The 25426-nt window shown below is 45.5% G+C and overlaps 1 protein-coding gene across 2 annotated transcripts in view; it reads right to left on the bottom strand.

Moving 5' to 3' along the window:
• AXIN1 (axin 1) overlaps positions 1-25426 on the bottom strand; it is a gene marked incomplete at its 5' end in the record, with an annotated part of 71884 nt that overhangs the window by 27828 nt on the left and 18630 nt on the right. For both annotated transcript variants that reach the window (XM_082312262.1, XM_082312263.1), the window contains one exon: positions 4489-4629. In XM_082312262.1, coding sequence (XP_082168388.1) covers positions 4489-4629 — 141 coding nt within the window. The remainder of the gene's footprint in view (positions 1-4488; positions 4630-25426) is intronic.

Here is a 25426-nt window from a genome sequence, read left to right as displayed (position 1 = left end):
ACTTGGAACATTCCTTCGTTCAATGTACTGTGCCAACTCAACCAGAGGAAGCAAATTCAAAGATAAGCACTTTAATTTTATCCCAACAAAACCTTATTCAATAGATGGGGGGAAAGCAAGGAAAACCAATACCGTACTTTTGTTTTCCTTTTGTCAGGTAGCTTGCTTTGAGAGATTTTCAATAGATAGTGAAATAATATATATATATAAAAAAAATTAAAACTTTTTTAGAGCACATCTACTTTTAAAATAAAACTTTTCCAAACTCTTTTTCCTTGTCTCATCACGTGATTTTCTCTAGCACCAGAAAGCTCTGAGATGAAATGCAACGGAGGGAGCAACAGCATTTCTATCATTTATTTAATGCTAATGCAATTGGTTTGCTATTGGGGAAATGCGGGGGCTTCCTCGCCTCCGAACCGACCTGCAAGAGCCTCTGGTGAGCAGGGAGGTTTTGCTGTGGCTCTGCAGTTGGACTCTTCGAAGAAGGGCTGTCTTTGCTCCTCTGTAGACAGCCTCCAAACTCAACCATTAAGCCTAACAAGTTGGAAACCATCATTGAAGATCTTTTAAATTAGAAAGCTGTTAAACTTGTTTAAATATAGCAGAATTCAAGGTCATTCTGGATCACTGGCTGTAGGAAAGACAGGAAACAAATCCACAGCGAAGCTGATATTTTCTACCAATTACTCTTATCAAAGCACCACCGTCACCAAGAGACCTTTCTCACATAAAGAAGCACAACGGGAAAATCGCCAGGCATTTTGGCCAAAGGCCAGTCATACGAGGAATAATATTTAATCTGCAAGGTTTTTTGAAGGAGTAACCACTGTCCTAAACCCCTTTGCTCTGGGGAATGGCCATCCTTACCCTGGGGCAGGTTTGACTGGAATTGGGGAAGAGCAGGCATCCCTCCGGCACAGCTCGGAGCTGTGCCCCACCCAAGCCCACTGGCACCAGGGGCTTCCCAAGCGCCCCGGGGAAAGCAAAGCTTGTCTCCCAACCAAGATAAGCCAGGACACATGATAAGACCCAGAGGAAGGAGTATTGTTGTTTAGTTGGACCACAACACTGGGCTAAAGAGGAGATGTTACCTTTTGTTTACCCATCTAAGCTCTTGCAGAAATAAAGAGAAGAAAGATATGGACCTAAGGCATTTCTGTGTCTGAACTGGACTATCACATGGTGATTTAATGCATTTCAGCTTCTGCCTGTTGCCTTCCTACCTAGATTTGCCTTAATTTCCCTTGAGTGTCTTTGTTGTGACAACCCCTCCCACCCAGAGGCAGTCTCCTCTGCTTGGGAAAGATGCTATCCGCATGTGGGGTTATCTGAGACAGCAAGAGCAGTTCAGGACCGCAGTGCAAATGCCACTGCAAGCCTGGGGCAGCCTCCGAGCAGCTGGGGGTGAAGCAGAGCCCCAAAGCCCCGACCCACCACCGAACACCAGCAGTGAGCGACTCAGCCCCACCTGCGGCCACGGCGCGCTTGCCGGGCCAGCGCTCACCGAAGCCTTTCAGCGTGTCCTCTCCAGACCTTGCCTCCGCATAAACCAGCTAAAACAACACAGCTGCCGTGCCGATTATAAAAACAGGTTTCAGCAGAGAGGACCAGAGCTGTTTTGCCTACAAGGGCAGAGGAATTCATATGACACAGGAAGACTGAAAAATAATCAGCAGAGCACAGGCATTTAAAAGCAGTGTTTTTTAAGCCACTCAAAAAGCAAACTTATGGAACAAGAGGGACTGATAACATATTTGTTATATAAATTCAACCCATTACAATAATATTTACCAGTGCTTGGAAAGACATCCTGTTGAAAGTTTGTCTTTTAGGCAAGCATGCTTGTAGCTGGTACCACAGAAATGACTTTTAAAAACACTTATGTGAACTGTGCGCTCCCAAAAAACCTGTGCCTGCCTCTCCTCGCCCCAGCTCAGGAGGCCAGATGGCCAGAGCATCGCCCAGGTCTTTGCTAGCAGCTTTGCATAGCTGAGTTGTGCACGTAGCCACATCGAAGCCCCGCTTTGCCATGATCAATACAATATCAAAGCTTGAACAGGAGCTGGTGACAACTGCAATACGTCAGCGTACAAGCAACTGCTCAGTGTGTCTGCCCTCTCCACTGACTTCAGTTGGCCAACACTGGAAGAGCACACCTTGCATCAAGCCATGCTCTCTGTGCGCCCGCCTGCTTTCCTGGTTTATTAGCACTCCTCAGTTTGCATCCTGATTGTCCGGACACATTCTCCTCTGACGGAGGGTCAGGGAGATTTCTGCCTTGGGATGACAGCCCGTTCACGGGCTGCCTTGGAGCAGAAGCCAGATTTCTTCATTATTGAGCTTGACTGCTGTATGTAAACAGCAGACATAGGGAAGAACCTCGCTCATCAGCAAACGAGGCTTTTATTGCCATTTTCCTTAGAGGAGGCCTAAATTCAAAGCACTGAGACATGCAAGTCTTGTCAAGCAGCAGGAGTCCCTTCTTTAACTTGCGTCTGGTTGTTCTTCATTTTTGCTGCCTTGAGCAATTCTGCAAAAATTCCTTTGAAACTTGGGAGGCAGATAGGTTCAGCAATGCCATGTAAAAACTGAACAAAACCTGGGACTGGAGTTTTAAAGGACGTAATGAAGAGCAAGTGTTGAAAAGCAGAGTCTTTGTAAGCCAAAGGTCAAGGCTGTATGTCCAGAATCCCAATTTAGGGATCAATCTGCATGCATCCAGTTTGAGATGCACAGAAAGAAAGATCACAGGTTACCCTTATGATTTTTGAGACTTACTTAAAATGAACCCCTGAGATTGGGCTAGTTATTAGCAGAAGGCAGCACATGTATTGGTGGTAATTAAAGTCCTAGAAGCAGCCTATGGTGGGCACAGAAGGGATAAAATGCCTAGAGGAAAAAGGAGCAAAGAATAAAGAATGCATAGGATGGTCAAACAGAAATTATTCTGCCTGTGAAAGAAATAAATTATGGCTACTGAAATAAAAATTAGGAGGGTGAAGAACTCTGGCATAAATGATCACAACTTATCACAGGTATAACCATCAGTGCAACCCCAAGAGCCCGCTGGACCAGTGGAAAAGGAAGTGCTAAAAGCTAATTAATTTAGAAGAGTTCTTACATCTGTCTCTCCTGATAACAAGAAGTTACATGACCCCTGCTAGCTTCAGAGTACTCCTCCATATAAATTGATGAATATGAAGAATCGCAAAAGGATGTGGCAAAGCAGCTGGATTTGTATCAAACTGAGCCTTTAATTAGCGGTCCTCTACAGCTTTCTGTCCCAGGAGCATCCTCTGCCTCCCATGCCCCTTTGGCCAAGGTCTGCCTCCTCCATTTTGCAACATGACATGGATAAGGTGCGAGGAGCTGGTGGCAGTGAGCAGAGCGGACTCAATAGCTGCTCCTACGCGGCTCCAAGCCTCCACAGAGCCAGAGACAAGCACGGTACCGGCTCACACAGAGCCACCACAGCAGACACAGAAGCCCCCTTACCATGTCGCACATTCACCAGCTCACTGTGTTACTGAGGGCGGGTGGGGAGCTGTTGCAGCACCCATTAACAACATCCGCGACACAGGCTGGGAAGTTTCTCCAACAAGGTCTGACAGCTCCTGACATTCACACTGACACTAAACGAGCCTCTTGGAGGACTTTGTGTTTACAGCACTGCTGTTAATAAAATCCTCTCCTAATTCTGTAAACCTGTCATCTTTTGCTTGAAGAATCAAAGGGTTTCTGCTCTACAGAAAAGACACTTTGCATTTGCACTACTAAAAAACAGACCAAACATTAAATATTTTCCCCCAAATCCTTTTTTTCCATCACAGAGATTCAGTCACAACAAAATCTCGTAACCCCTTTTTTCTCCCTTTGCAGACCATCTTTAAGGAAGGTATCTCACAGGTGAGATACAGGGTGCTGTCAGGAAGGTAGGAACCAGAATAAAGAAAAAAAGATTTGGTGGGGGCTTATCGGTACCAGTTGTGTTAAAGTACAGTGGTCAGCAGACATAAACTAGAACTGGTCAGTCACCAATCCTACTGAAGAACAATCGCAGACTGAGCACAGTCTGGCAGCAAAAAACCTCCAGAGGAGAGGTACCCAAATAAGTAGAAAGCTCCATCTGACATTCAGAAGATACATCCCAAATCACTTACTACAAAGCCATCCAACATCTCCAATATTTCTTGCACCTGGCAAGAAACATTGCAGGAACTCCAACTGAGCATTGTTTACTTCACTCAAACCATTTGATGTTGCACATGTTCCCAAGACCAGCAAGGCTGAGCAGCCTGTACAGTGACAAAAGAATCCCCCTTGAAAAGAAAGCGAGAATGATCATGACCTTGGTCTAGTCAGATATTCCCCCCAACACCAGCTGTGGCAAAGCCTCCCCCAGACCAACGCAGCAGCAGCACCACCACTAAAGAAACAAACACGTTACTGTCCCACTTATTGTCCCACCAGACTGCAGTTACTTACACGCTGCTGTCCGTCAGCGACATCGTATCGGCATCACTGGACATGCTCTGCTGCTCGCTGTCGTTGGCACTGGTTGCTGGTGCCAAAGCGTAGCCCGTGTTGACATAGTAAGGGTTAACAGGCTCTCTCCACGACCCATGCCTGCAAGAAAAACAAGAGTCAAATTAGAAGGACACAACCTTGACCATACTCTGCATCACTGGGCAGAAGGACTCTGCCCGGAGCCCCAGCATCGGTGACAGGCTACAGACTAAGCTGTGTTAAGTTGCACTGATAGAACCATGAACAATTTGACTCGTAACTGGAAGCAAAAGGGAATTCACGGAGTAATGAAGGTGATAATATTAGAGTTGAAGAAGAGAGGGAACAAGACAAGATGGAAGAAGTCCAGTTTCCATCAGGATTTATTGTGTCCATTGGCTAACTGCTTAGCATTGTCATTCTATGAGCAAGGCAGGACATCTAAAAGCAATACCTAGATAATGAGATTTTTCTTAGTTAAATCAGGCTTCTTTCTACTCTTCCAACTGCGAGGGATGCGTAGCACGGCTCACCCATTCTATGCTTGCTTTTATACCATCTATACCCCAAAATGTTTGCCAAGGAAGGGAGGTAAAGCAAGAAACGGCTGTCGCTTACAATGCAGTACCTAAAGCCGAGCTCGAGTGCCATACTCGGGTATATCGAACACGTGAAAATTCCACCAGGCAGGGCCATCTAATCACACCAGCTTTTCCAATGGACAATCTGGCCATGGATCTATGAAGGCTAAAAGCAGTACGGCGTGAGCTAACTTGGGAAGCAAGCTCCTTGCTCAGGAGGAGACCTGCATTAATGGTGAAGCAGCCTATGAAACAAGCAGGCAAGCAGCTCCTTCACACCGACTCTGCCACTGGCATAGAAAAGCTACTGCTGCCAATGTGCCTCCAGCTCTGCTATACCACAGGGCAGTCAGGCCACGCAGGCGTCTTGTTGTCACTGCAAGACATTTTGCAATTTGCCGGAAGGAGGAACAAGCTGAAACATTCACACTAACACAGCATCCTTTAATCCCCCACTCTCCCTGACTACCCCTCTGCATGAAGAGCAGCATTTGTAAGATACCTTGAACTTGATAAATTCCTAGGTTTTCCAAGCTCTGTTACCAGCTTTGAAAACCAGAGTCCTGTTTTAATCCAGATCATGAAGCTCATCAGCATGATCTTCTATTTAGTAACTCAGTAACCGGCACCTAGTTGATGTGGTTTGTAATGAATCTTGAGCAAACCTCTCCAAGGAGGACACATCACACAATTTGTGCTTCCCCATTCTGCTGCGAAAAGCTTTTCTGGCTGTACTGCAGTGGTCAAAGTCCTACAGACAACAGAAAACATTCCCTGCCCTGATGAGTTTACATTTAGATAAGGCAAGGAAACCCATGAGAAACACACAGATGGAAAGACTGGAGGCGAGGAAGACACCAGCAAAGGGAAAAGTTGACAGTTTCTGCATATTTGTACAGAGTATAAAGGCAGGACAGCCACTACATGAACTGGGACTAACAGACAACCCATTTAAAGTGGTGGTTTTCAGAATGATTTATGTATAATATGGTAACTCAGTGTACAAGGATGGAAGCGTTACCAAAGTATATTAAAACCTGAATTCGACAGGGCTATAGCCTTCAGCTGGCACACCACTTGTATAGCTCCTATTCACCATGCCCTTCTGCTCCTAGACACAGATCCAGACAATTTTCCTTGCAATACATGTGGTCAGGGATGTTCACTGGTCACTAAGAAAAACCATATTGGTTTAGGTCCACTCTGGGGTCAGTTAGAAACAAATTACCATCCTATTCTGACAAAGAGAAAACTAATATTTTGCTTGCCACAAGCCAACAAAAACTCCAAGCTATTTCTTCTCGGAGGATGAAGCTCAGTGTAGTTGCACAGTGGTGCAAAGAGCATCCAAAATTGAGTCAGCCAAGGTTTTTCACGACTGTTTGAGGCAAAGGGAGCCTTGTGAGGTTTCTCCACGCTTGGGTGCAGTACAGAGCGGGTTGGGTACGAACACTTAGGGGCACCTTGAGATGGCGAGTCACCACGGACATCTAGCACACAAACTTTCTGTCACTGTAAATGTGCACTGGAGCAACCTTATTTCTATATTCCATCAGATTTCAGAACAGCTTTCTAGGGCAAATATTTAAGGCTGGAAATAATTTGAACAAGTTCACCCTAAAAAGCAAGGTATAATAAGTGAAAACCTTACCAGCCCTCCTTCACCAGTCCTCCCCTTGCATAACGGTCAGTTCTGAACATTAAAGGAGCGTTGTGCACTGCAACCCTCCTGTCAAATCCGATATGACAGTTGCGTGATGGAGGCTGATACAACCTCTTAAATTGAGGCAGGAATGACAGATAGCTCATGCCTCCCCTGCGGGCAAAGAGAAGGATGCTTTTTGGATAACCCAATTAAAATATAGCACCAACTTCTAGTGGACCTTCTGCCAGGACTCTCTGGAAGAGGCACTGATTATTCCAGCAGTGTATTAAGAAAGCACTATGGTATATAGAATAAAATGTACAGCTCAATCCATTTTTCCTTTGTATCTGCTGGTACAAAGAGCAGCAGAGAGCATCTGAAAAGTTCACTGGGTGTGGGTCTGAGATGGCTGAAGGAGCCAAGAGCAAGCAGATGGGTGCCGGCTGGTCCCTGGCCCCTCCGGAGGAGTCGGGATGGACGGGCTCTCCTGCAGCACTCCATGGCTGTGGGCTTCCCACTAAGGATGCAGGCAAGAGTTTGGTCAAAACTGTTGTATTTAGCTAAAATTACACACTTAAGCATGTATACAACAGGGATTACTTCCATTTTAGCTCTGCCTGTAATACATCAATGCAAATGTAAACTTTCAGTAAGCGTAAGTAGATGGAAAGGGTATAGGATTTCAAAGCAATCATAACAGGTTACATTACTTTTGAGGAATCCATCTGTATTCAATCCTTCTCCTAATGTTCCCTCTCCCTGACAACTCTCTTCAGCTGGCTCATATCACTATTTGAATGTTTTGTGCCGTGCCTCTGAAGAACGCTTTCAACATCTATTAGGAGGAAAACATTAAAGGAACATGGAGTCTAACAAAAAACCCTGGTCACTTCTGATCTGGGAGGGGAGGCTGCTTTAAAAGGGATTACAGGCACACTCAGAGTGATTTGAAATGTCAGCTAAAAACCTCACATACCGAGGCTCTATGTGCTGATAAGGGCGATAAAAGAAAAGGTGAGCATTTAAAGTTAGACTTCACAAAAATTCCTGCAGACTTCCGGAATGTTTTTTTTTTTTTTTTTTTGACGGAAAGAGCAATGAATGGTTTTGAAATGAACATAGAACGTTTCACATATTGCAGAAATAAAGCTGCATGTCTCTTCTGCAACTCTCAGTTGTTCAACCCTCAAAATAATCACATAGGGAACAATTATAATAGAGATCACAGCGACCCGAGTAAGTCAACCTGACCAGCTGCCTTTTCTTTGCATAAAGCCCTCCACTGATCCCTGTCAATTCTGGTAATGCTGACAAGGGCCAAAACTGTAGTAGAAAACCAGCAAGCATCTCCTTAGGGCTTCCTTCTACCTGTTCAGAGTTTATTTTGCATGTTATCTTGACTGCATCCCATCCCCAAATCTGCCACTCCTCCAACCAAGAGCAGCACCCAGCACTCTGGACATCAGCACCGTCAGATCTTGGCGCTTCAATGTAAGTGAGAAAAGAGGTGAGGTCCTCTTCGGTCCTCTTGCCCTAGCTGGAGTGCCCACTGCATTGCGAGTCCCTAAGGGCATCCTTCTCCTTCCAGCCTGGGATCCCCAGTCTCCTTTGCACAGCTCCCCACTGATGGCTGTTTCAATTTTAAATCAAAGACGCAAAGTCCCCAATTTTTGCCAAACATGCTACTCTTTGCAAAAAGAGTGTGCTCTGGCTGGCACGCTCTGGGGAAGCATTACATCACCTTCAGAACCCACAGCAGGAGAAAGATCTCTCAGGTCCTACCTGCAAACCCATATCCACATGTCACTCCCTTCGGTTTGCAACAGCTACGTACCTCCTTCATTGATGTTCTTCATCAAGTATGGAAAAAAAACCTAAGGCAAGAAGGGAACTTGGAGATGAAAGACCTGTAGGCAACTAATTTCTGTAGAATTTAAATTTTCATTGGAAGGAACAAATTGCACAATACTATTGGCAGTTCTGTGAGACATGGTCTTCCCAAGACTGCTAGCAGTTCTGGCATAGATGGAGCAGCTCCCAGTCTATCAGGGAAGCCAATCTGATCCATCAGTTTTCATTGGTACCATCTCCTCCAGCTCTAGCACTGAATTTTTACGACAAGGACATTTTCTGGAAGAAAATTCTAACTCAAAAGAATTGTACATGTAATAGAAACCAGGCAGGCTGGTGGTCCTCCTCTTGCAAGGGTCCCCAAGCGGCCTGACCCTGAGACGAGTGCATCCCCGAACTCTCTGGTGGCATGGCGAGGTACCTCCAAACCCCTGCACTATCAAGGAAGCAGCTGTTTGAGACACTAGATCAGTAAACCCAAGAGATAAAGACTCATGAAGCTGACAACCACAAAACCCCAATGCATTCTGCTTACATTCCCCCTAAACAGCGCTTCCAGAAGACTTCCTCCCATGACATACTCCGAATCTTTGGTCACCACGGTTTGGGTGACCAGCTTGTTTTTAACATGGGATAAATCCAATTTTCTAGACAGCTTGAGCCATGAGGCAAGCTGATAATCACCCAGACTTCACAAGTTGCCTTCGAAAGCCCCGAGCTGCAAGAGAAGCGGGGCCAGGGGTAAGTCCCAGGGAAGGACACCCCAAAACGGACTCTGCAGAGACTCAGGGTCTCTTGCCACAACTGCGACACCTTCCCTCCTGCAGAGCAGCGAGGAGCGTCGTGGCAGGACACGATTCCTCCTTTCCTCTTTTGGTGGGCTGTGTTTGAGCTGAGGGATGGTGCCCAGAGACCACAGAGCAGGGCTGCGACTCAACGAGACCCAGTTACCGAGTCTCTGCGCTCCCACCCTGCTTTTTCACACCACCTTCTGGCAACTTAATTTACACTTTTATAGTCCTGTGTTTTTAAATATAACTATTTCCAGAACTACATTTGCAGGAGGAAACCAGAACTAAGCCCTACACTTATTTGGTGTCTCCGGTCATTTTGTCTTTGTGATTAGGAGGACGCAGTCTAATGCTCAGACATCCTTCCAGCTCATTATTTTAACGTCTCCCATTTACTCAGTGTGAAAAAATTAATTTTTCCATTTAAAAAGTTACGCACTTCCACCCAAGAAAAAAAGCAGCTTTCAAAATGACATCTCGCTGAGTCTCTGGCTGGCCAGACATGATCAGAGCTGTCTTACTTCCCATAGTTACATCTACCAACAAGCGGGTGACTGTCACATCCTTCACGCAATACCACATTTCATTATCACAACCAGTCAATCAAATTAAAAGGTGCACATGTTAGCTTATGCTGTACAAGCCGAAGCAAATCCCCTCAGCATATTTAAATAGCACATGCTGACAACAGTGTCCAAGCGGCAGGGTCACCTTTAAACGAGAGATCAGAACAGCATTCACCAAGAAGTCCAACTTACAAGATTACATTAATCTACCACCTGAAGAGGAAAGTCTCAGTTTCCAATCCACAGTGCCAACAACCATCGCAAAAGTTGCACTGTACTGGTTATAAAACTATGAGAAATGTCCCAAAGCATTCACAGTGTTCCCCAATACATCATCACGGGTACATTTTGGAGCTAAGAACAAAACGCCTATGCAGATGCAAAGCTGAAAATCTTTACTCCTGACTGGATTTAACCTGCACTAAAGACACAAAGTCTGCTCAAGAGGTTAAAATTGGGGATTTAGCTGATAATTTGATTGCAAATCCTCGGGGCTGCTCCACTTAAAACTCTTCCCAATTACTGCGAGTACTCAGACACTGCTGTGCATCTCAACTTTATCACTGCCAATGTCACATGTGTTCTAGGCAAGGGCAGCTTCTTGAAAGATCACATCAATTCTGGGCAAGTTAATCTGTTCTTTGAGGTCTCCAGATGGCTCTCGCCAAGAAAGTTCACTTCCAGCCCTGCAGTCGGCGAGCGCAGCAGCCCCGGCGCTCTGCAGAGCATTACAAAGGAACCAGATCAAAGTTGTGTCTTACAAAAAAATGAAATCTGAAGTTTGAAAAGCAACAGCAGCCTGTCACTTGTAGGCTTAAAGACGACTTCTGCATGCTCCAGCTATCAGGGAATTTATGATTATAGTCTGGCTTTTAAAAGCTGATGAAAAAAACTACGCTCTTTAGCGCTCCTTGCCTTTGCAAATCTGTATCTTCTTCCGTGCTTATTCATCCTCCTACGCTGGAGGAAAAAGGGAAATAAATAAAAACTTAACTGAAAGTACAGATAAGGGCTCCTCTTCTCTTTTATTCTAAGGCATTCAATTCCATTTTAGGAATACGTGGAGATTATTTTATGGGGAGCTCAGTAATTATTGTGAAGTATTAAAGTACAGTTACAAAAGCTAAACCCAAGATCTACCAGTCTGAGTTTCCAATTTCTCACTCCTTTGCATTTACCAAGGACATACTACTTCTCAGGCAGGACTAAGGAACAGAAGATGCATTCACTGAAACCAATAATTTAGATCATAGGATACAGCAAGGTGGGTGAGAAGTGATTTAGAATTTGTCAGAATCTAGGAAGGAAGCTAAAATATGGGAAGTAATTTGTTTGCCTTTGGAGGCAAATAAAGACTAGATGGGCTAAATATTGTGGCTGTATTGCCCTGTTGCCACCCTAACCTTCTTAGGAAAGGCTTTCAGACAACAGGACGCAACCACTGTGTTCCAAGGAAAATGCAGAACAAGTCCCTCAAGACTTCATCTGACTGTGCATCTACAAATAAGCCCTCCCAGCTCCTCCTTCCTGACAGAGGCAAGGCTGTGCTCATTCATCACCCCAATGTAATACTGTATTTTTTCCACTACTTATAGATTTAAAATCAAAACTGTAAAAATCCAGTTTTGCCACACAATGAAGTCAAGTCCTTCCTAAAAACAATGCACATCTTCCTGAGAATAAGACCAAAACCCTCATTTATTTAATAGCTCAATGCACAAGAAATGAATTAAAATGAAAGAGAAAACATGAGCAACACAATGTCTGCACATCATTTAACAGGACACTTGGATCATCTTCCTGAAATAAAACAAACGTCACAGAACATTTCGTTCTGTATCTAACAATAACAGGTATTTGCTTAGACTCATTTCAACATTTTTACACCATAACATAGTTTTTTTTTTTTAAACAAAAAGGTGACATGATTAATACGAATCCTTATCCATTATGAAAGGTTGACATTAAATAGGGAAATTTTCTATAATGTATACAGGATGTTTGACTGCATTAATTGTGATTGAACAGGAGCCTTACTGCTTTGGAGCAGCCTGGCTCCATTAGTCATTCAGAAGCCCCTCTAGTGACTTAAGATGCCACAAAACCAGGGCAAAACCAGCATCTCCTGTGTTCATTTTGGATATCCAGGGTACATTACTCGCACCCATAAGCCACACTTATCTCTACGCCATGGCCTTTGTCAGACAATACTCCAGAGGAGAAAAAATATTTTCAATATTTTATTGGAAGGGACAGAATCAAGCTTGCACAGGTATGTGCTGAACATCCACACATGTTGCCAGAAAAAGTTGCCTTAATAACTAAATTTGTGACTGACATTAAAATGCATCCCAAATGCAGTGAGAGGACCTTGACCCTGATGACCAAATCTTCCGACACCTCCAGAACAGAGACAGGATGACATGCCTAAGGAGCAATATCAGAACAGAAGCACCAATGTGCTTTAAGGTCGTGTTTTGCATTAAAATATATACAAACCTTTTCAAATCACAGGGCCTGTCTATATGAGCCTTGCAGCGAGCCCAGGAGCTCGGGTTCCTATCCCCAGGCAGGGGATGCCATGCTCCAGCACGCTCCCTGTGTGCTCCAGCTGCCCAAGGGTTTGGGTGAGAACCAGCCCACAGGAACCTGCCGAAAACGAGTGAGACCCCAGTCCTCACCCCCCACTCTCTGACCCTCCCAACGTGCTCTCCCTGGGCCACGGGGCTCGGTAGCATGGACACAGGCACTAATGTGGTCTCCTTTCCCCTCACTTAAGCTGAGAGCTGGGGAAAATTTGCCAACAGGCTGATAGGCAAGACCTTTCTGCTCTGTTAATTGGCTTCTCGGAGTGAAATGACATCTATGTTTAACACAGCAAGTGATTTTATACATATGAGCTTAAGTGGATGAACACACACAGTAGCCATTTCAGACAGCATGCAGCAGCGCCAGCTCCCACATCTCTGCTTTCCCGGGTGATTCTCCCAGATAAATCGGGGCCGGTGGAGAGGAAAAACCATCTGCAGAGAGCTATGGGGGTCTCTGCACGGGCTCCTGTGCCTTTTCCCCCTGGTCTCCCTTCCCTGGGAAGGCAGGCACGGCAGCTGGGAGATGTAAAGGAGTCGCAGAGGAAACTGTTCTTCCCAAAAGGGGCAATACAACTATCACATTGCAGATGTAAAAATACCAGCGGACCCCCCAACCGTTCAGAGCCTTCCACGTCACACCAAGCGAGCGACCATCCGTCCCTTCCTCCCACCCAGCCTGCAGCCCAGGATGCTGCTCCCTCCGCAGATGAAAAAAGCAGCCGAAAGCATCTCCCAGCTTTCCAGCCGCGGGCTGGCCGTGCAGACACCCACGCAACACGGCTTCCAGCCCAGAGCATCCCCCTCACCCGCACGGCGAAACAAATTACTTCCAAATGCCTGCCTCTGAGGCGCGGGGAGAAAGGGAAGCCCAGGTTTATACCTGCGTCTGCTCATAACCTAAAGAAGGCAGCAGCACCACTTAAAAACAGCACTGCCTGCAAAATATCAAATTTATCCTGGGATTTCAACAGCTTTTCTTCATTATTTTTCGTCTCAACCAAACCACAAATTTACTTAATGACTAAACCAGGCGAGCGAGTACTTTGTTTTCCAGACAGCGGGAACCTTTCTAACGGGATCCAGGTTTTCAGAAAACACGTTTACCTAACGTCAGGCGAGGGAGAGGGTCTGTTTCCGAGATGTGTTTGATGCTTATTTTAACTTCCACAAACCCACCAGCATCACGGTCGGGGTATCTCCGAGTCCCGAGCCCCAGGAGAGGCACTGAGCGGGGTAAGGAGGAATACAATAAGAACACTGTGTTCCAGGAATGATCGAATAAAGGCAAGAGCATGCTTTTGGCTAGCAGGATTCAGCACTGTAACTCCGTCTGCTGCTTTTCTTCTCCGTCTGAAGCAACGTTGTTTGTCCACGCTTCTCTGAAATGGAAAGTATTTCCTCTTGCTTGCTCATTCCAAGGAAAGATCTGAGGAGGCCTGGTATAACCAGGCAGAACTGGGGATTCTCCAGTGCCTTGACGACTCTTTGCCAAAATTTCTGCTCAACAAGAAAGGGCTTACAAGAAAGAAATTACGAGCAGATTTCTCTGCAAGCTCAGTAACTTAAGACCACGGCCCGTAGGATGAGTAAGTTTTTGGACGGGAACAAAGCATCCACCTTTGGCCAGTGACTCCAGACTATTCCCCTCCTTCCTACGTACCTACAGATCCTCTGGAGCGTTCAAGAACATGGGATGGGGCAGGGACATCTACAGGTACGTGGACCACATTGGGGAATGGGATCCATTGGAATCAAAGGGCAAATAAGACTGCCTGGGCTCAGTCCTTAGATCACCAAAGCTTTTGAGGAGGGCAGAAACCCCAGCACTGCAATCCGCTGTCTGTGTTACTCTCAGGGATAAATTTCACGATACTTAAATCACAACAGTGATGATGCTGATGGCTGAAATGAAAGGGGAAGATATGCAACTCACGGGGGCTCCGTTTGACACACACTAGTTGCGACTCTGACATTAAACTGCTCGTTTGTATCACTGGGCCACGTAACGTAGGCTGAGCCACACGACCGCAGATTTGCTAGCCTCACTTAAATCCTCACTGAAACAATGGCATGAAACTCAATAATTATTACCAATTTATTGCCAACAAACTTGGTACTTTAATGAAATTACAAATTTGGGTGGCAGAAGAAACAGGTTGATGTAATATTTTGAATATCTATGAGTCACCTGACTTGGCACCTCAAAACAACCCAGGTTTGTTCCCCAAGGCATTTGACAAAGCCCTACTAATGATAAGGTGGGTAGGATTACTGAGGGACCCTTAGCAATAATCCTGCACAAAAAAAGAGACTTTATTTCACTGAATAAGGTCTGGCTTACCAACGCACATGAAACGAAGAGGCCTGCCTCCAAGCAGAGTCGCTCACTCGTGTCTTAACTCCTACAGAAAGGATCCAAGAAACTCCCCCAATTGAACAAGAACCTTTGAGGTGACTGAACTCTGACCTCAGCTGGTAACAAAACCAAAAACACGGAGGGCTGGCAAGACCTGGCAGAGATAAAGCTGAGAGTCAGGATTTAATAGTGCTCCCAGAGGGGAGATTCAGCTGATTAGAAACATCCTAATCTTCTCTCTCAAGCGTATATTAAAGGTCAAGAAGTGGGATCAGATATTGGCAGCACATGAAAAAACCATTCAGTCGAGCAAAAGACCTTCACAAAGACGTTTCATACCTTCGCATTAAAAATTCCTGCAAAGCCTTATTTAACTTTACTTCTACCTAGGGAACACGTTTAAGTTTAAAGTCAAGAGACCATTAGATTGGGACAGAAAAGATCCCCCCCCCAGAAGACTTCTGCCTCCAATCAGTACTTTATAATGAGCAGGAATTCCTAAGCATCAGTTGACTGCAACCATGATGGATAAGTAGGTCTCAGAAGTACAGCACCATGAAACAGAGCTTTTCCAGCAGTCCTCTGGAGTCTGACAAGCTCCCCAAATGAGGTCATTAAAGGATACTTGTTGGATCACGTTAACAAGTGGCAGGCTGTATCAACAACAAAATACTGGCAAGCTGCAAAAAGCTTTTAAACTTACTCTATCATTTACTGCTCAGCTCTGAAGAGATGTCAGCATCACAGTAAATGTATGAATCATAACTCGGTCTCCTGGTCTCTATTGGGAGCCCGTAATCTGACATTCCTTTCTCAGCTCAAACTGACCTGGCCGATATAACGTAGGGGTTGGGGCAAGTTGAGGGTGGACTAAGTCATGCAATCCTTCTGACAAGGTCCATGAGAGGCTGACAGCAATGACAAGTCCCCAGAAGAACTGTAATAACAACAACCAGAAGGAATGAACCACGCAGAAACTGTGTCTAAGGGAGACAGATGCTGTTAAAAAGGATCTTTCCTTTTCTAGAGATACTTGTTTTTTTTCCTCTTTTAAGAATTTAGCAGACTAACAGCACACAACTTGCTGTTGTCCCCAGAAAACAGGCATACAGAGGGAAGTTAGTCTTGTCAAGATGCTACAGCCAGCCTTCCTTTTAAATAAGGACTAAAGTAACTTTTCTTTAGATGGTGCAGAATGAAGTCTTCACTCATGGTCCTAGTTTTGGGACAGTCACTGAACCTTGCACCTCCAGCAAGACCTGCAAGCCAAACCATCAATTGCTGCATCGAGGTCACACAAAGTCGTATTTAAAGATAATGAATGAAATCAGCTGATTCAGTTTCTCATTTTTTGTGGCTGTACTTTTACAAACAGCTCTAACTTCAGTGGCTGAGTAGCAAACCAAAAGCAAAGAATTCAGCGGTGAGAAAGACAGAGATCAGCATCTGAAGCCAGCTGACGCAGGTTGGTTAGCAATCCCTCTTTACTGCATATACCTTGACCATAACTAGAAGGACCCTGTTGGGCATGCTCTGCTGCTGAAGGTGAGAACATCTCCAGAGGCATTCACTGAATAGTTTAAGGTGCGAGAACCAGTTCACCTCATTTAAATGGATATTAAAATGAAGTGAAAAACAGCTAAAGGAGGCAGGGAAGGGAAAAAAAAAATGAGTTGCTCAGAGACAAATTGCACAGGAGCTCACAATATAGCTCCTGGGACACGGCAATACCAGAAGGTCCAGCTAAACTCCAGACCAGAGGGGAGATGAAACACCTTTAACTGCAGCGTGAGAGTGTTGGGGAAGCTGTTGGGAAGCTTATATATGCAGTCCGTCCCATTACCGTGTTTGGCCACTGCTCAGGGAAGTCCTGTGCTTGCTTTTTCTCGGTGCGCTCCACAGCAAGTGAAACTTGCTTGTTGTTATTTTTGCCTTATACAGTTTTTCTGTTTTGGTTCTCATCCATTAGAACAGGCAGATATATGGGCTTTTACCTTTATTACACAAATTCCACAGTATCTTTTCATCTAGTATGCGTTATTGTGGGGATATATATGAAGTACCACATCCATTTAAAGTGCTGTAAAAGAGCTGTTTGAACTCTCGTTCCATTCCTACGTATCTTTATACAATTAAAACCAGTTGATCGCTCCATTTAGGAAAAAGAAGTGACAATGCAAGCAATGTGCTTTTTGTTCTAAATAAATTTGCCACTGTTCAGATAAAAGACAGCTGTATTTTTTTTACCTCAGTTTCTTAAAGACAGAAGGCTAGGTGATCAAACTCTGTGTGTTTCCATTGATGTCTCTTTACTCCCTCCAGAAATTCTGAGTAGAAGGTATTTGCTGACACCCAACCAAATTCAATAGGGGAGGGACGCCCCAAAGCCACTGTGATAATTAGTGAAAAAAAAGGAGGGTGTGGAGAGACTCTTAAGTGCCCTGAATAACGACAAGGCTGTGGCCAGATCTCAGCAGAAAACCTACATGGAGAAGAGATCTCACATTCACGTCAAATGCAAACTGAAGTTTCAGCTCCAGCTGACACCTTCCCAGACACCGAAGTCAGCATGGGCCCCTTTGCAAAAGCCACGTTTTGGGAGCCCCAGTGCTGAGACCTGGTTTAAATCTGCATTTCAGATAGCCATGGATGGGTCCCAAATCATCTCCAGTTGACATGCTGTGTGGCTGCTACCGTTTTCTTCTTCTATAGCAAGCAGAGCCCAGAACAGAGCACCACGGCTAGTCTGACCCACTGCCACGCGCTGCAATCACCCCAGCTGCCATCATTAGAAATGGAATCCTGTGGATGAAGGAAAAGGCTGTTTTCTGTGTAGGGCCTGGAGCACAAGAGCTGTGAAACACTGGAGCCCATCTGCGTGACACAAACACACCATCTGTTACAGAATGCATATGTGCCGTACTATACATACAGGATTTCATTGACCAAGTAGGTAATACAAAAATGCCTCATTGCTTTAGATGTTTTCTTCTTAAGACAGCAGGGAAAAGCAACCTACAGTTTTGAAAAAAAATTTCTCTTCTACTCACCTCTCTTGTGCCCATGTATCACGCTATCTATTACTGATCCTGCACTGCCTCTGCAGAACTTCATCTGCTCAGGGCACAGGATAAACAGATTGATATCCTTATTTTCCCCCAATTTGTACTTTTACATCACCCAAATCTTATGCTGAATGCAGCATTATTCACTTGGTTGGAGATTCTTCTACGGTAATTTTCACAAGTGAATCTTGTATTTATTTGTGATGCTATTCTGGAGGAAGGAAAAGCTATTATCCTCTTATGTACAAAAAGCCAACTGCAATGCTGAAATAGTAAAAATTTTCTCAAAATGTGGATGCTCAATTTGAAATGCTCTGGGCCTAATACTCAGCATTTTTGTAAGACTTCTGCCTTGATGCATGCTCAGCACATCAGTAAGTCTGATCTGGGTCTTAAGTTGCACAAAGAAAATCTAAGGCCATGCACGATGATTCTCTCTCAGGGGGAAGAGCTGTCTTACAGGATGTCTCTGGCAGAAAACAGCATGGAAGCACCCATGTTTTTGTGCTTGCATCTTCTACCTCTTCCACTGCAAGGCCTTCTAATGATGCAAGAGGTCCTTCCTACCTGCTGTTAGTTCCCCTGGCACTAGCCATCCCATGCACTGAACAAGCAAGAATCCTGAAGAAAAAGAGTCTATGATCACACATCAACAAATAGCCACAAAAGTAGAGGAAGTTACGAAATGCCACGTGATACCACTGTACATCAGATTTACGCTGTCCCACATCTACATGGGGCAAACATCCCCAGCCCCTCTCTCCTGTTCAGCTATACGGGATCAATCAACAGTCGGGGTCAGCTCATGGCCCTCTCCCTTGGAGGACAACAGGGTTTCTCTCCTCTAACCTGCCATTTATTTGCACAAAAGGGAATTTTATCCCATTATCAAAACTGGCTGAGATTAGTGGATAAGCAGTATCTTCCTCCTGCGTAATGGGCTTGAACTAAGGCTGAACAGCCTGTACAGCCTTGTCTCTTGCTAGCTCCCAAGATCACCTGCTTGCCGTTGGAGGATCTTGCCCTCACGTCCTCCCGTCAGTGCCCCAAAAGCCTTTTTTTTGCTGAGTTCCTTTTCTGTAGGATGCGAGAAGAGAGACGGTTCACCTAACGATGAGCGTCGGAGACTCCAGAATCATCATCAGCAACAGGAATTGCAGTTTCCAGTCTCCGAAGTCTTAGCCAAGAGCATTGTCAGAACAAATACACTTTTCAGATGCTCTGGCTGCCAAAATTTTAAACCATCTACTATAGAGCTCGTGTAATTTTCACAAGCTTGTAATTTAATCGAATCGGACGGATTCTCACATCGATAGCAAAAGGTACGTCCAAGCTGCCAGCACCCCTCCTGCCTCCAGCAACCCACTTGCCAAACGATACACCCCTGCTTCAAAGTAGGAAAGCTGGAAGGTTATCAATGAAAAGTAAATTGTAAGACTCTGACATGAGCAAAACAATGTAATTTCCTCCCCCTCTGTTTTTGCTAAAATTTGCCAAAATAATTCAGCCTTAGGCAGAATCTCAGCATGGAAGAATACCAAACAACACAGTCTGATAAAGATATGAGCAACTACAACAGAGTTTTATATAATGGGAAATGTTAGGCAACCATGACTACAGCCATTGCTGCCAGCTCCGCCTATATAGTAAATGAGCGATATTTTAACATTGCTATTAACCCCCCCTGCACAACTACAAGCGAGCCTGTAACATGAGTCATAATATCCTTGGCATACATTTTGATCGCAAAGTTGATGAAAGCACCCGTCCCCGAACCTGTGTGTGAAAACTGTAGATGAATTAATCAGAACATGCAGGAGCTTGTGACACTCTTGCTGCTTGTGAGACTCCTGCATGACACGACGCGACTGCACAGAGACTTGGCTGCCAACTTTTGATGCCGGTACCTTGTCACATCCAGGGAAGAGAGAACAATATTTGCCAGTGGTTCTTATTTTAGGACTGATCTTTCTGGACTATGTGTATATCCACAGTACAATGTAAAATTCACACCGTGAATAAGCGAGCAAAGAGAGATTCATCTGTTTTGCATGTGCATGTTGCTAACACAGCAACTGCTCAATGGCATCATCTTCTCTGCTCAAGACGATGACAGATGTCTATGTATGCTGCAGACATGCATTTGTTGTGCAGCTTTAAGCAAATAATAAATGAATTTATGAATTCCACTGTTGGCGAATTATGGAGATCCTGCACGTGCAGGATCACTTTGGGCAGGAGGTTGACTGCCTGGTGGGATTGCCTGCTGAAGGGCCATAATTCCTGACCTCCAAATCTTCCAGTTCACAACTGCGGTCAGTCTCAGCACTGGAAGTCTACCTCAGTCCAGATGAGCAACCAGAATAATTAATCAGGCTGCTTTCTCCAGGAGAAAGGAAGAGGGCTTTCCCAAGCAGCTATTTCCCAACACTAACCTTGCAAATCTCCCCCCAGGGTTTATTGTCTGGGAAAAGTTAGGGAACAGGTTGGGACAAAGAAATACCTGCACATTTCCTTGACTGGGGCCAAACCCAGGAGATGAGGAGGCCATGCATGTCGTGAGCGACTGCCCCTGGGATCAGGAAGAAGAATCTTCATTTACTGTTGGGAATGCAGTTGCACCCAAAAAACCTTTTGGAGATTTTATTCACTGCTGCAAGCTGAGGAGATATGGGGCCACAACAGCTCTCAGGACACTGCTCACGAAGACCTGGGCTTCATTTTTGGGAAGAATGCCATTGCTGAGAAAGAATTCTGTCTCCCTCGTAGTTTAGGGCAAGTTCATGCACTGATAAAACTCTGATGTTGACCTTCACTGAAAATGTGATAAGAATCCAGAAGAGTAAATATACCCCCAGAACAGTGCCTGCTCAGCTGCTAGTCTTAGAGAGGAGATGTTTCCATCAGTCCTAAAGGGGACCAAGGACCGTAATTTGATCAGCAGGAGAGGATGTGTTGGTGATCATTAGACCCTACAAAACCTTTTCTGATCCTCATCAATGTCACTTTCCCAAGTGACGAGGACTAGCAGGCCAAGGTCACCTGCCTGGCTGAAATTCAGCCCAGGAGGGCCAGTTGAACAGTGATAAGAAAGAGACCTCTTCAAACAGAAGTCTGAAACGTGTGGAACTTTTAGTTCTAGAGCAAGAAAAGATTTTGACCCAGTTTCAGATTTTAAGTCCATCTAAACAAAAGCAGCTGAAGTTTAAATGAGCCAATTATGCAGATCATTACGCCGCTATTACACAATTCCTTCTAATCCCTGAAGTGTGGAAGATGTGCCAACGCCAACCCAGGCACATCTTTGTCATTTCAGCTGGACTTCCAGCCTTTCCACTAAAGATTTCATTCTGCTAAACCATTCTTGACAAATGCCAAACATGAAAATCTCCTAAATATTTATTGTCATTTCTTTGGCCGTGCTATCACAAGTGCCTAAATTCCCCTTCTCAGCTGGAGAGCTATCTAGACCAGAGGTCTCCAAATGTTTCAGCCTAATAAACATCACAAAGGCTCATGAGCCCCTATGAGTAGTAAGGGAAAGATTGTTTGTGCCACAAAAGGAACAAAAATGACCAGCCATCCCCTGCTGGCTATTCTCCTCCCCTAAGAACTTGGTCTAATCCCCTCCACCCTACAGCCCTTAAAAAACAATGTGCCAAGGAAAGGGAGCAACTGCTATGCATACTGATTCCCCTCCCAGCTTGGTCGTGGCTCCTGGAGGACCATTGCCAGCCAACTGCTAAGAGCAGCCCCCTCTGAGATGCTGTGCTAAGGCAGAAGGTTGCTTTTCATCCCTGTCTTAAGGACTGCCCAAAGAAACCATCAGGCTGGTTGCATCTCTCCTGGGCTCATGCAACAGTACAGCTCTTCCCACAATCTCTTTGGGTCTCCAAAGCCCAGCAGATAAAAGGGCTGTGGAGCAGCCACAGCTCCTGCAGCCACTCTCGGACCCTCTCTGAGCCAGCCTGAGAAGCAACTCAGGCTCGTCCAAACACATTGGGGAGACAGCAGAGAATGCAGGCCAAGGGGCACATTTCTATTTCTCTTCCAATGTTCAACGTGCTAACACAGCACCCTTTGGGTGAGGAGGTGCACACGCTCGCTGACAAGCCATGCAGGGAGCAAGAGCCCAAGGTACCAAGGGAAAGGAGGAAGATGTGCCAGAAGCACAGGGTTGTGGCAGCTCTGAAAGTCACCCCTGTGTGCTCAAGCATCCCAAGGCCAACCCTGGAAGTACTGGTGTCTCTAAAAGAAGCCACAGTTGAGAAGGTAACATTATAAACCTACAAAATAAGGTTTTACTGCTCCTGACTAGCTGGGACATGCAGAACATGTGTTGCAGGGAACATAGCATGATTTTATTAGCAAACACAAAGCCATTCATGCAGAGTGGCCCAAATGGGGTGGGTTGAATTAAGAGAACAATAGCAGCTCATCAGATGACCCTTTCTTTCACATATGTCTTCAACTTACTACGCTAGCAAATACTTAAAGCAACTTGGAAATACATTTTCATCTAAAGAGCCTCACGGTATTAACACATTAGATTAAAACCAAAATAATTGAGAACGTAATCTATTCCTGATGCTGTTCATTAAGTGACTAAATCTAAGCCATCAGCCTCCCCCTCTTTTGGAAACTCACTTGCTATCAAGTGATTATTTGCCCAATGTAGCCCAAGCCAGCACTTTGCGGCTCTGCTGAGACTAAACGGGATGGTCTTTCAGCGCTAAACACAACGCTGCCTCACTGCCCGAGCGCGTGGGTCACAGGAGAGCTGTGGACCCCTCAAGCTGTCCAGGGAAAGATGGGCTCAGGCTCAGACCAATCTGAAAGGAAAAAAAAAAAACACAACCCTGTTGCGTCAGAGGCTAATGCTAACCATGTTTCAAAATTGATCATGGATTCCAGTTCCCCAAATAACAAAACAATAGACACCAAAGAGGAAAAGTGGAAACTGCTGCTTGGGGAAGCTTGCCATGACATGCTGGCTGGAAGTGTGCTGGGACTAAATCCTGCTGCAGCCGGGCTGGGGCTCAGCATGCCAAGGCAGCCCGCAGGAAAGGCAAGGCTGGCTTCCCCGTTTCGGAGCTGCCTGCTGGTCCCTCTGCCTCCCTCCTCATTTCATCTCCAGCTCTCCTTGCAGCGCCTGGTCGATGCACAGTATTTATGCTGCTCACACACCCCAGGGTGGGAGGGATGAGAATTAGATGAGCAGAAGAGACAGGGAACAGCATGGAGATGGCCTTGGGAAGGAGAGACTTCAAAAGTCACACAGCGGGCTCCGATTCTGAATGTCCTTGCAATGGGCACCCCTGTAGCGACTTTAGGATCTAGAGCTGCCCGGGTCTTGTTTTATGCCTAACCATTTTCTAAGGCTTTGCTTTGCAAACAACCAGGTAGGCGAGCAGGGATGCTGCTGCTGCTTTAAAGCTAGCGTGAGGAACAGCCTGCCTACTGTTCATGGCTTAAATTACAGATTTGCCACAGGACACCAGTACAAATGATAAGGCAGCAGTGCCCTGGCTTAACCTTTGTCAAAGAATTCCTAATCTTCTCCAAGATTAGACTTTTGTTCTTCTTAACTGCCAGCCCAACACACCACCTAGACTGCAGGGGGCCAGGCCCACAAACACAAATTAATTACATCAGCTGTAATTCACACCTCTGCATGCTTTTGAAGTGACTCCTTAAGTGCTTTTGCATAAGACAGTTGGGGGAAGAAAAACTAGTAGTGTATCACATTGAAATATAGATTTCTGTTCTGGAGGGAGCACTACAGAGATTAAACCCTAATATCCCAGTTGGTGAATTCAAGCAGATGCAGTTTGTTTCAGTGCTGGTCTGTGCGTCTATCAACTCACAGAGTCCAACCGGACGCCTCTAAGATCTGCAATAGCAGCAATAAAACAGCCGTAATGTGAGCTCAGTTCACCACTTCATCAGTCCACACCCCAGAATTCAGTCCCTTTTCCCCACAAGGGCTCAGAGACAGAGGAGCTTCCCAGCCGCTGCAGACGACCGCCCCTGCCCACCATCCAGCCATGCCAAAAGGAAGCTGAAACTTCACTAAGGAAGATCCTGTTCCTTGAGGGCTGGAAAATCCCCCGTCCTAATGCAAATCGTAACGCCGTCATCCCCCTGCAGCCGAGCAAGCAGGGGCCTTCAAACACGACTGCTGTGCAAACAATAAACAAGAAGCGTTTCGGCTACAGCAACCTTTGCAATATCACCTTGAGGCAAGCAACACGCTGCTACCAGCGAGTCTCCGGAGAGCGAGCTCGGTATTGCCGCTTTGGCCAGCAGCAGCAGACCTGTGGGTAGGACAAGAAGAGGTAACTGCATAGTTGTTCCCACTGCTCAGCATCCCGTAGGGAAACTTTGAAAGATTTAGTCAATCCCAAGTTGGTGCTGCACAGCTTTCAAGGGAGAAGGACAAACTTATTTTCCTATGATTCGCCGTGAAGAAATTGCAGAGCAGCTCGGTTTGCTCGGAGAAAGACAATTCCCCATTGCACAGGGTGATGGCTGCAGCAAGGCAGAGACCCGGCCGTGCCTGAGCAGTCGTCACTGCTGAAGCCATGCAGATCCTGACCCTAACCCACGCAGCGACAGCATCCGAAGGGAAATCTCCATGCTTCAGTCCTCTCCCTGCTTCCTTCCTGCTCTTTCAACCTGGGGACTACAGAGAGAGAAAACCACCAGCAGCTTAATGATGGATGGGCAAAGCCTTTTCATGTATCAGATGATCACTACCCGGAGGCTGACAGAGGGAGATAGTGGCCCTAAGCTCATCCTGCTGTAATGGCACGTCAGCAATGTCAGTGGCTTTCAGCCTCCCAGAGAGACGGGCGGCAGGGGCAGGATGGGGTGGGGGAGACAAGTTTTAGCCATTTTTTGCAAGTTGAGTATTCCTACAGTGACCACATGCTGCACAAGAACAACCTCCAAGCCAATTAGAAAATTAAAAAACCCAACCAAACACTAAGGACTAATTGCTTAAGATAAAACCACCACTTATCTCCCAAATGATTTTCCCTGACCCATTGGTGCATGGCAATTTGCCTCTGAATAAAAAACGTGAGCTATTTACCCAGGGTGGGATTTTAGTGAGGGCCTGTAGGTGTGTCAAGGCAAGGTCAGTAAGGAGAGAGGGCTTTTTTTTAATTTTAATTTTTTTTTTTTTTTTTAAGGTCAACAGCTACAGCTTGGAAAAGCTAGCAAGCAAGCTTTCAGGTCCTCAGATTACCCTCCTGGTCTGCAAGAGAAGCAAGAAACTGAAAGTCAAACACAGGCTGAGAACAAATGTTACAAGTTAAATATGTTAATCAATTAGATAATTGGAGTGAACATGCTGCTCAGTGCCCCCGAAAAGGCTGGGAGAGGTTAGCAGGGGGGAGATGTGGCAAAGCTGCAGAGAGAAGGACAGCCATCCTCCATGAAGTTCTGAGGTTATGTGGTGGTGAAG

This window comes from Platalea leucorodia, assembly GCF_965183815.1.
Source record: "Platalea leucorodia genome assembly, chromosome: 5".
In the NCBI taxonomy this organism is placed as follows: Eukaryota; Metazoa; Chordata; class Aves; order Pelecaniformes; family Threskiornithidae; genus Platalea; species Platalea leucorodia.
The sequence above is the reverse complement of the archived record's forward strand: the minus strand, read 5'-3'. Positions and strand labels throughout refer to the sequence as shown.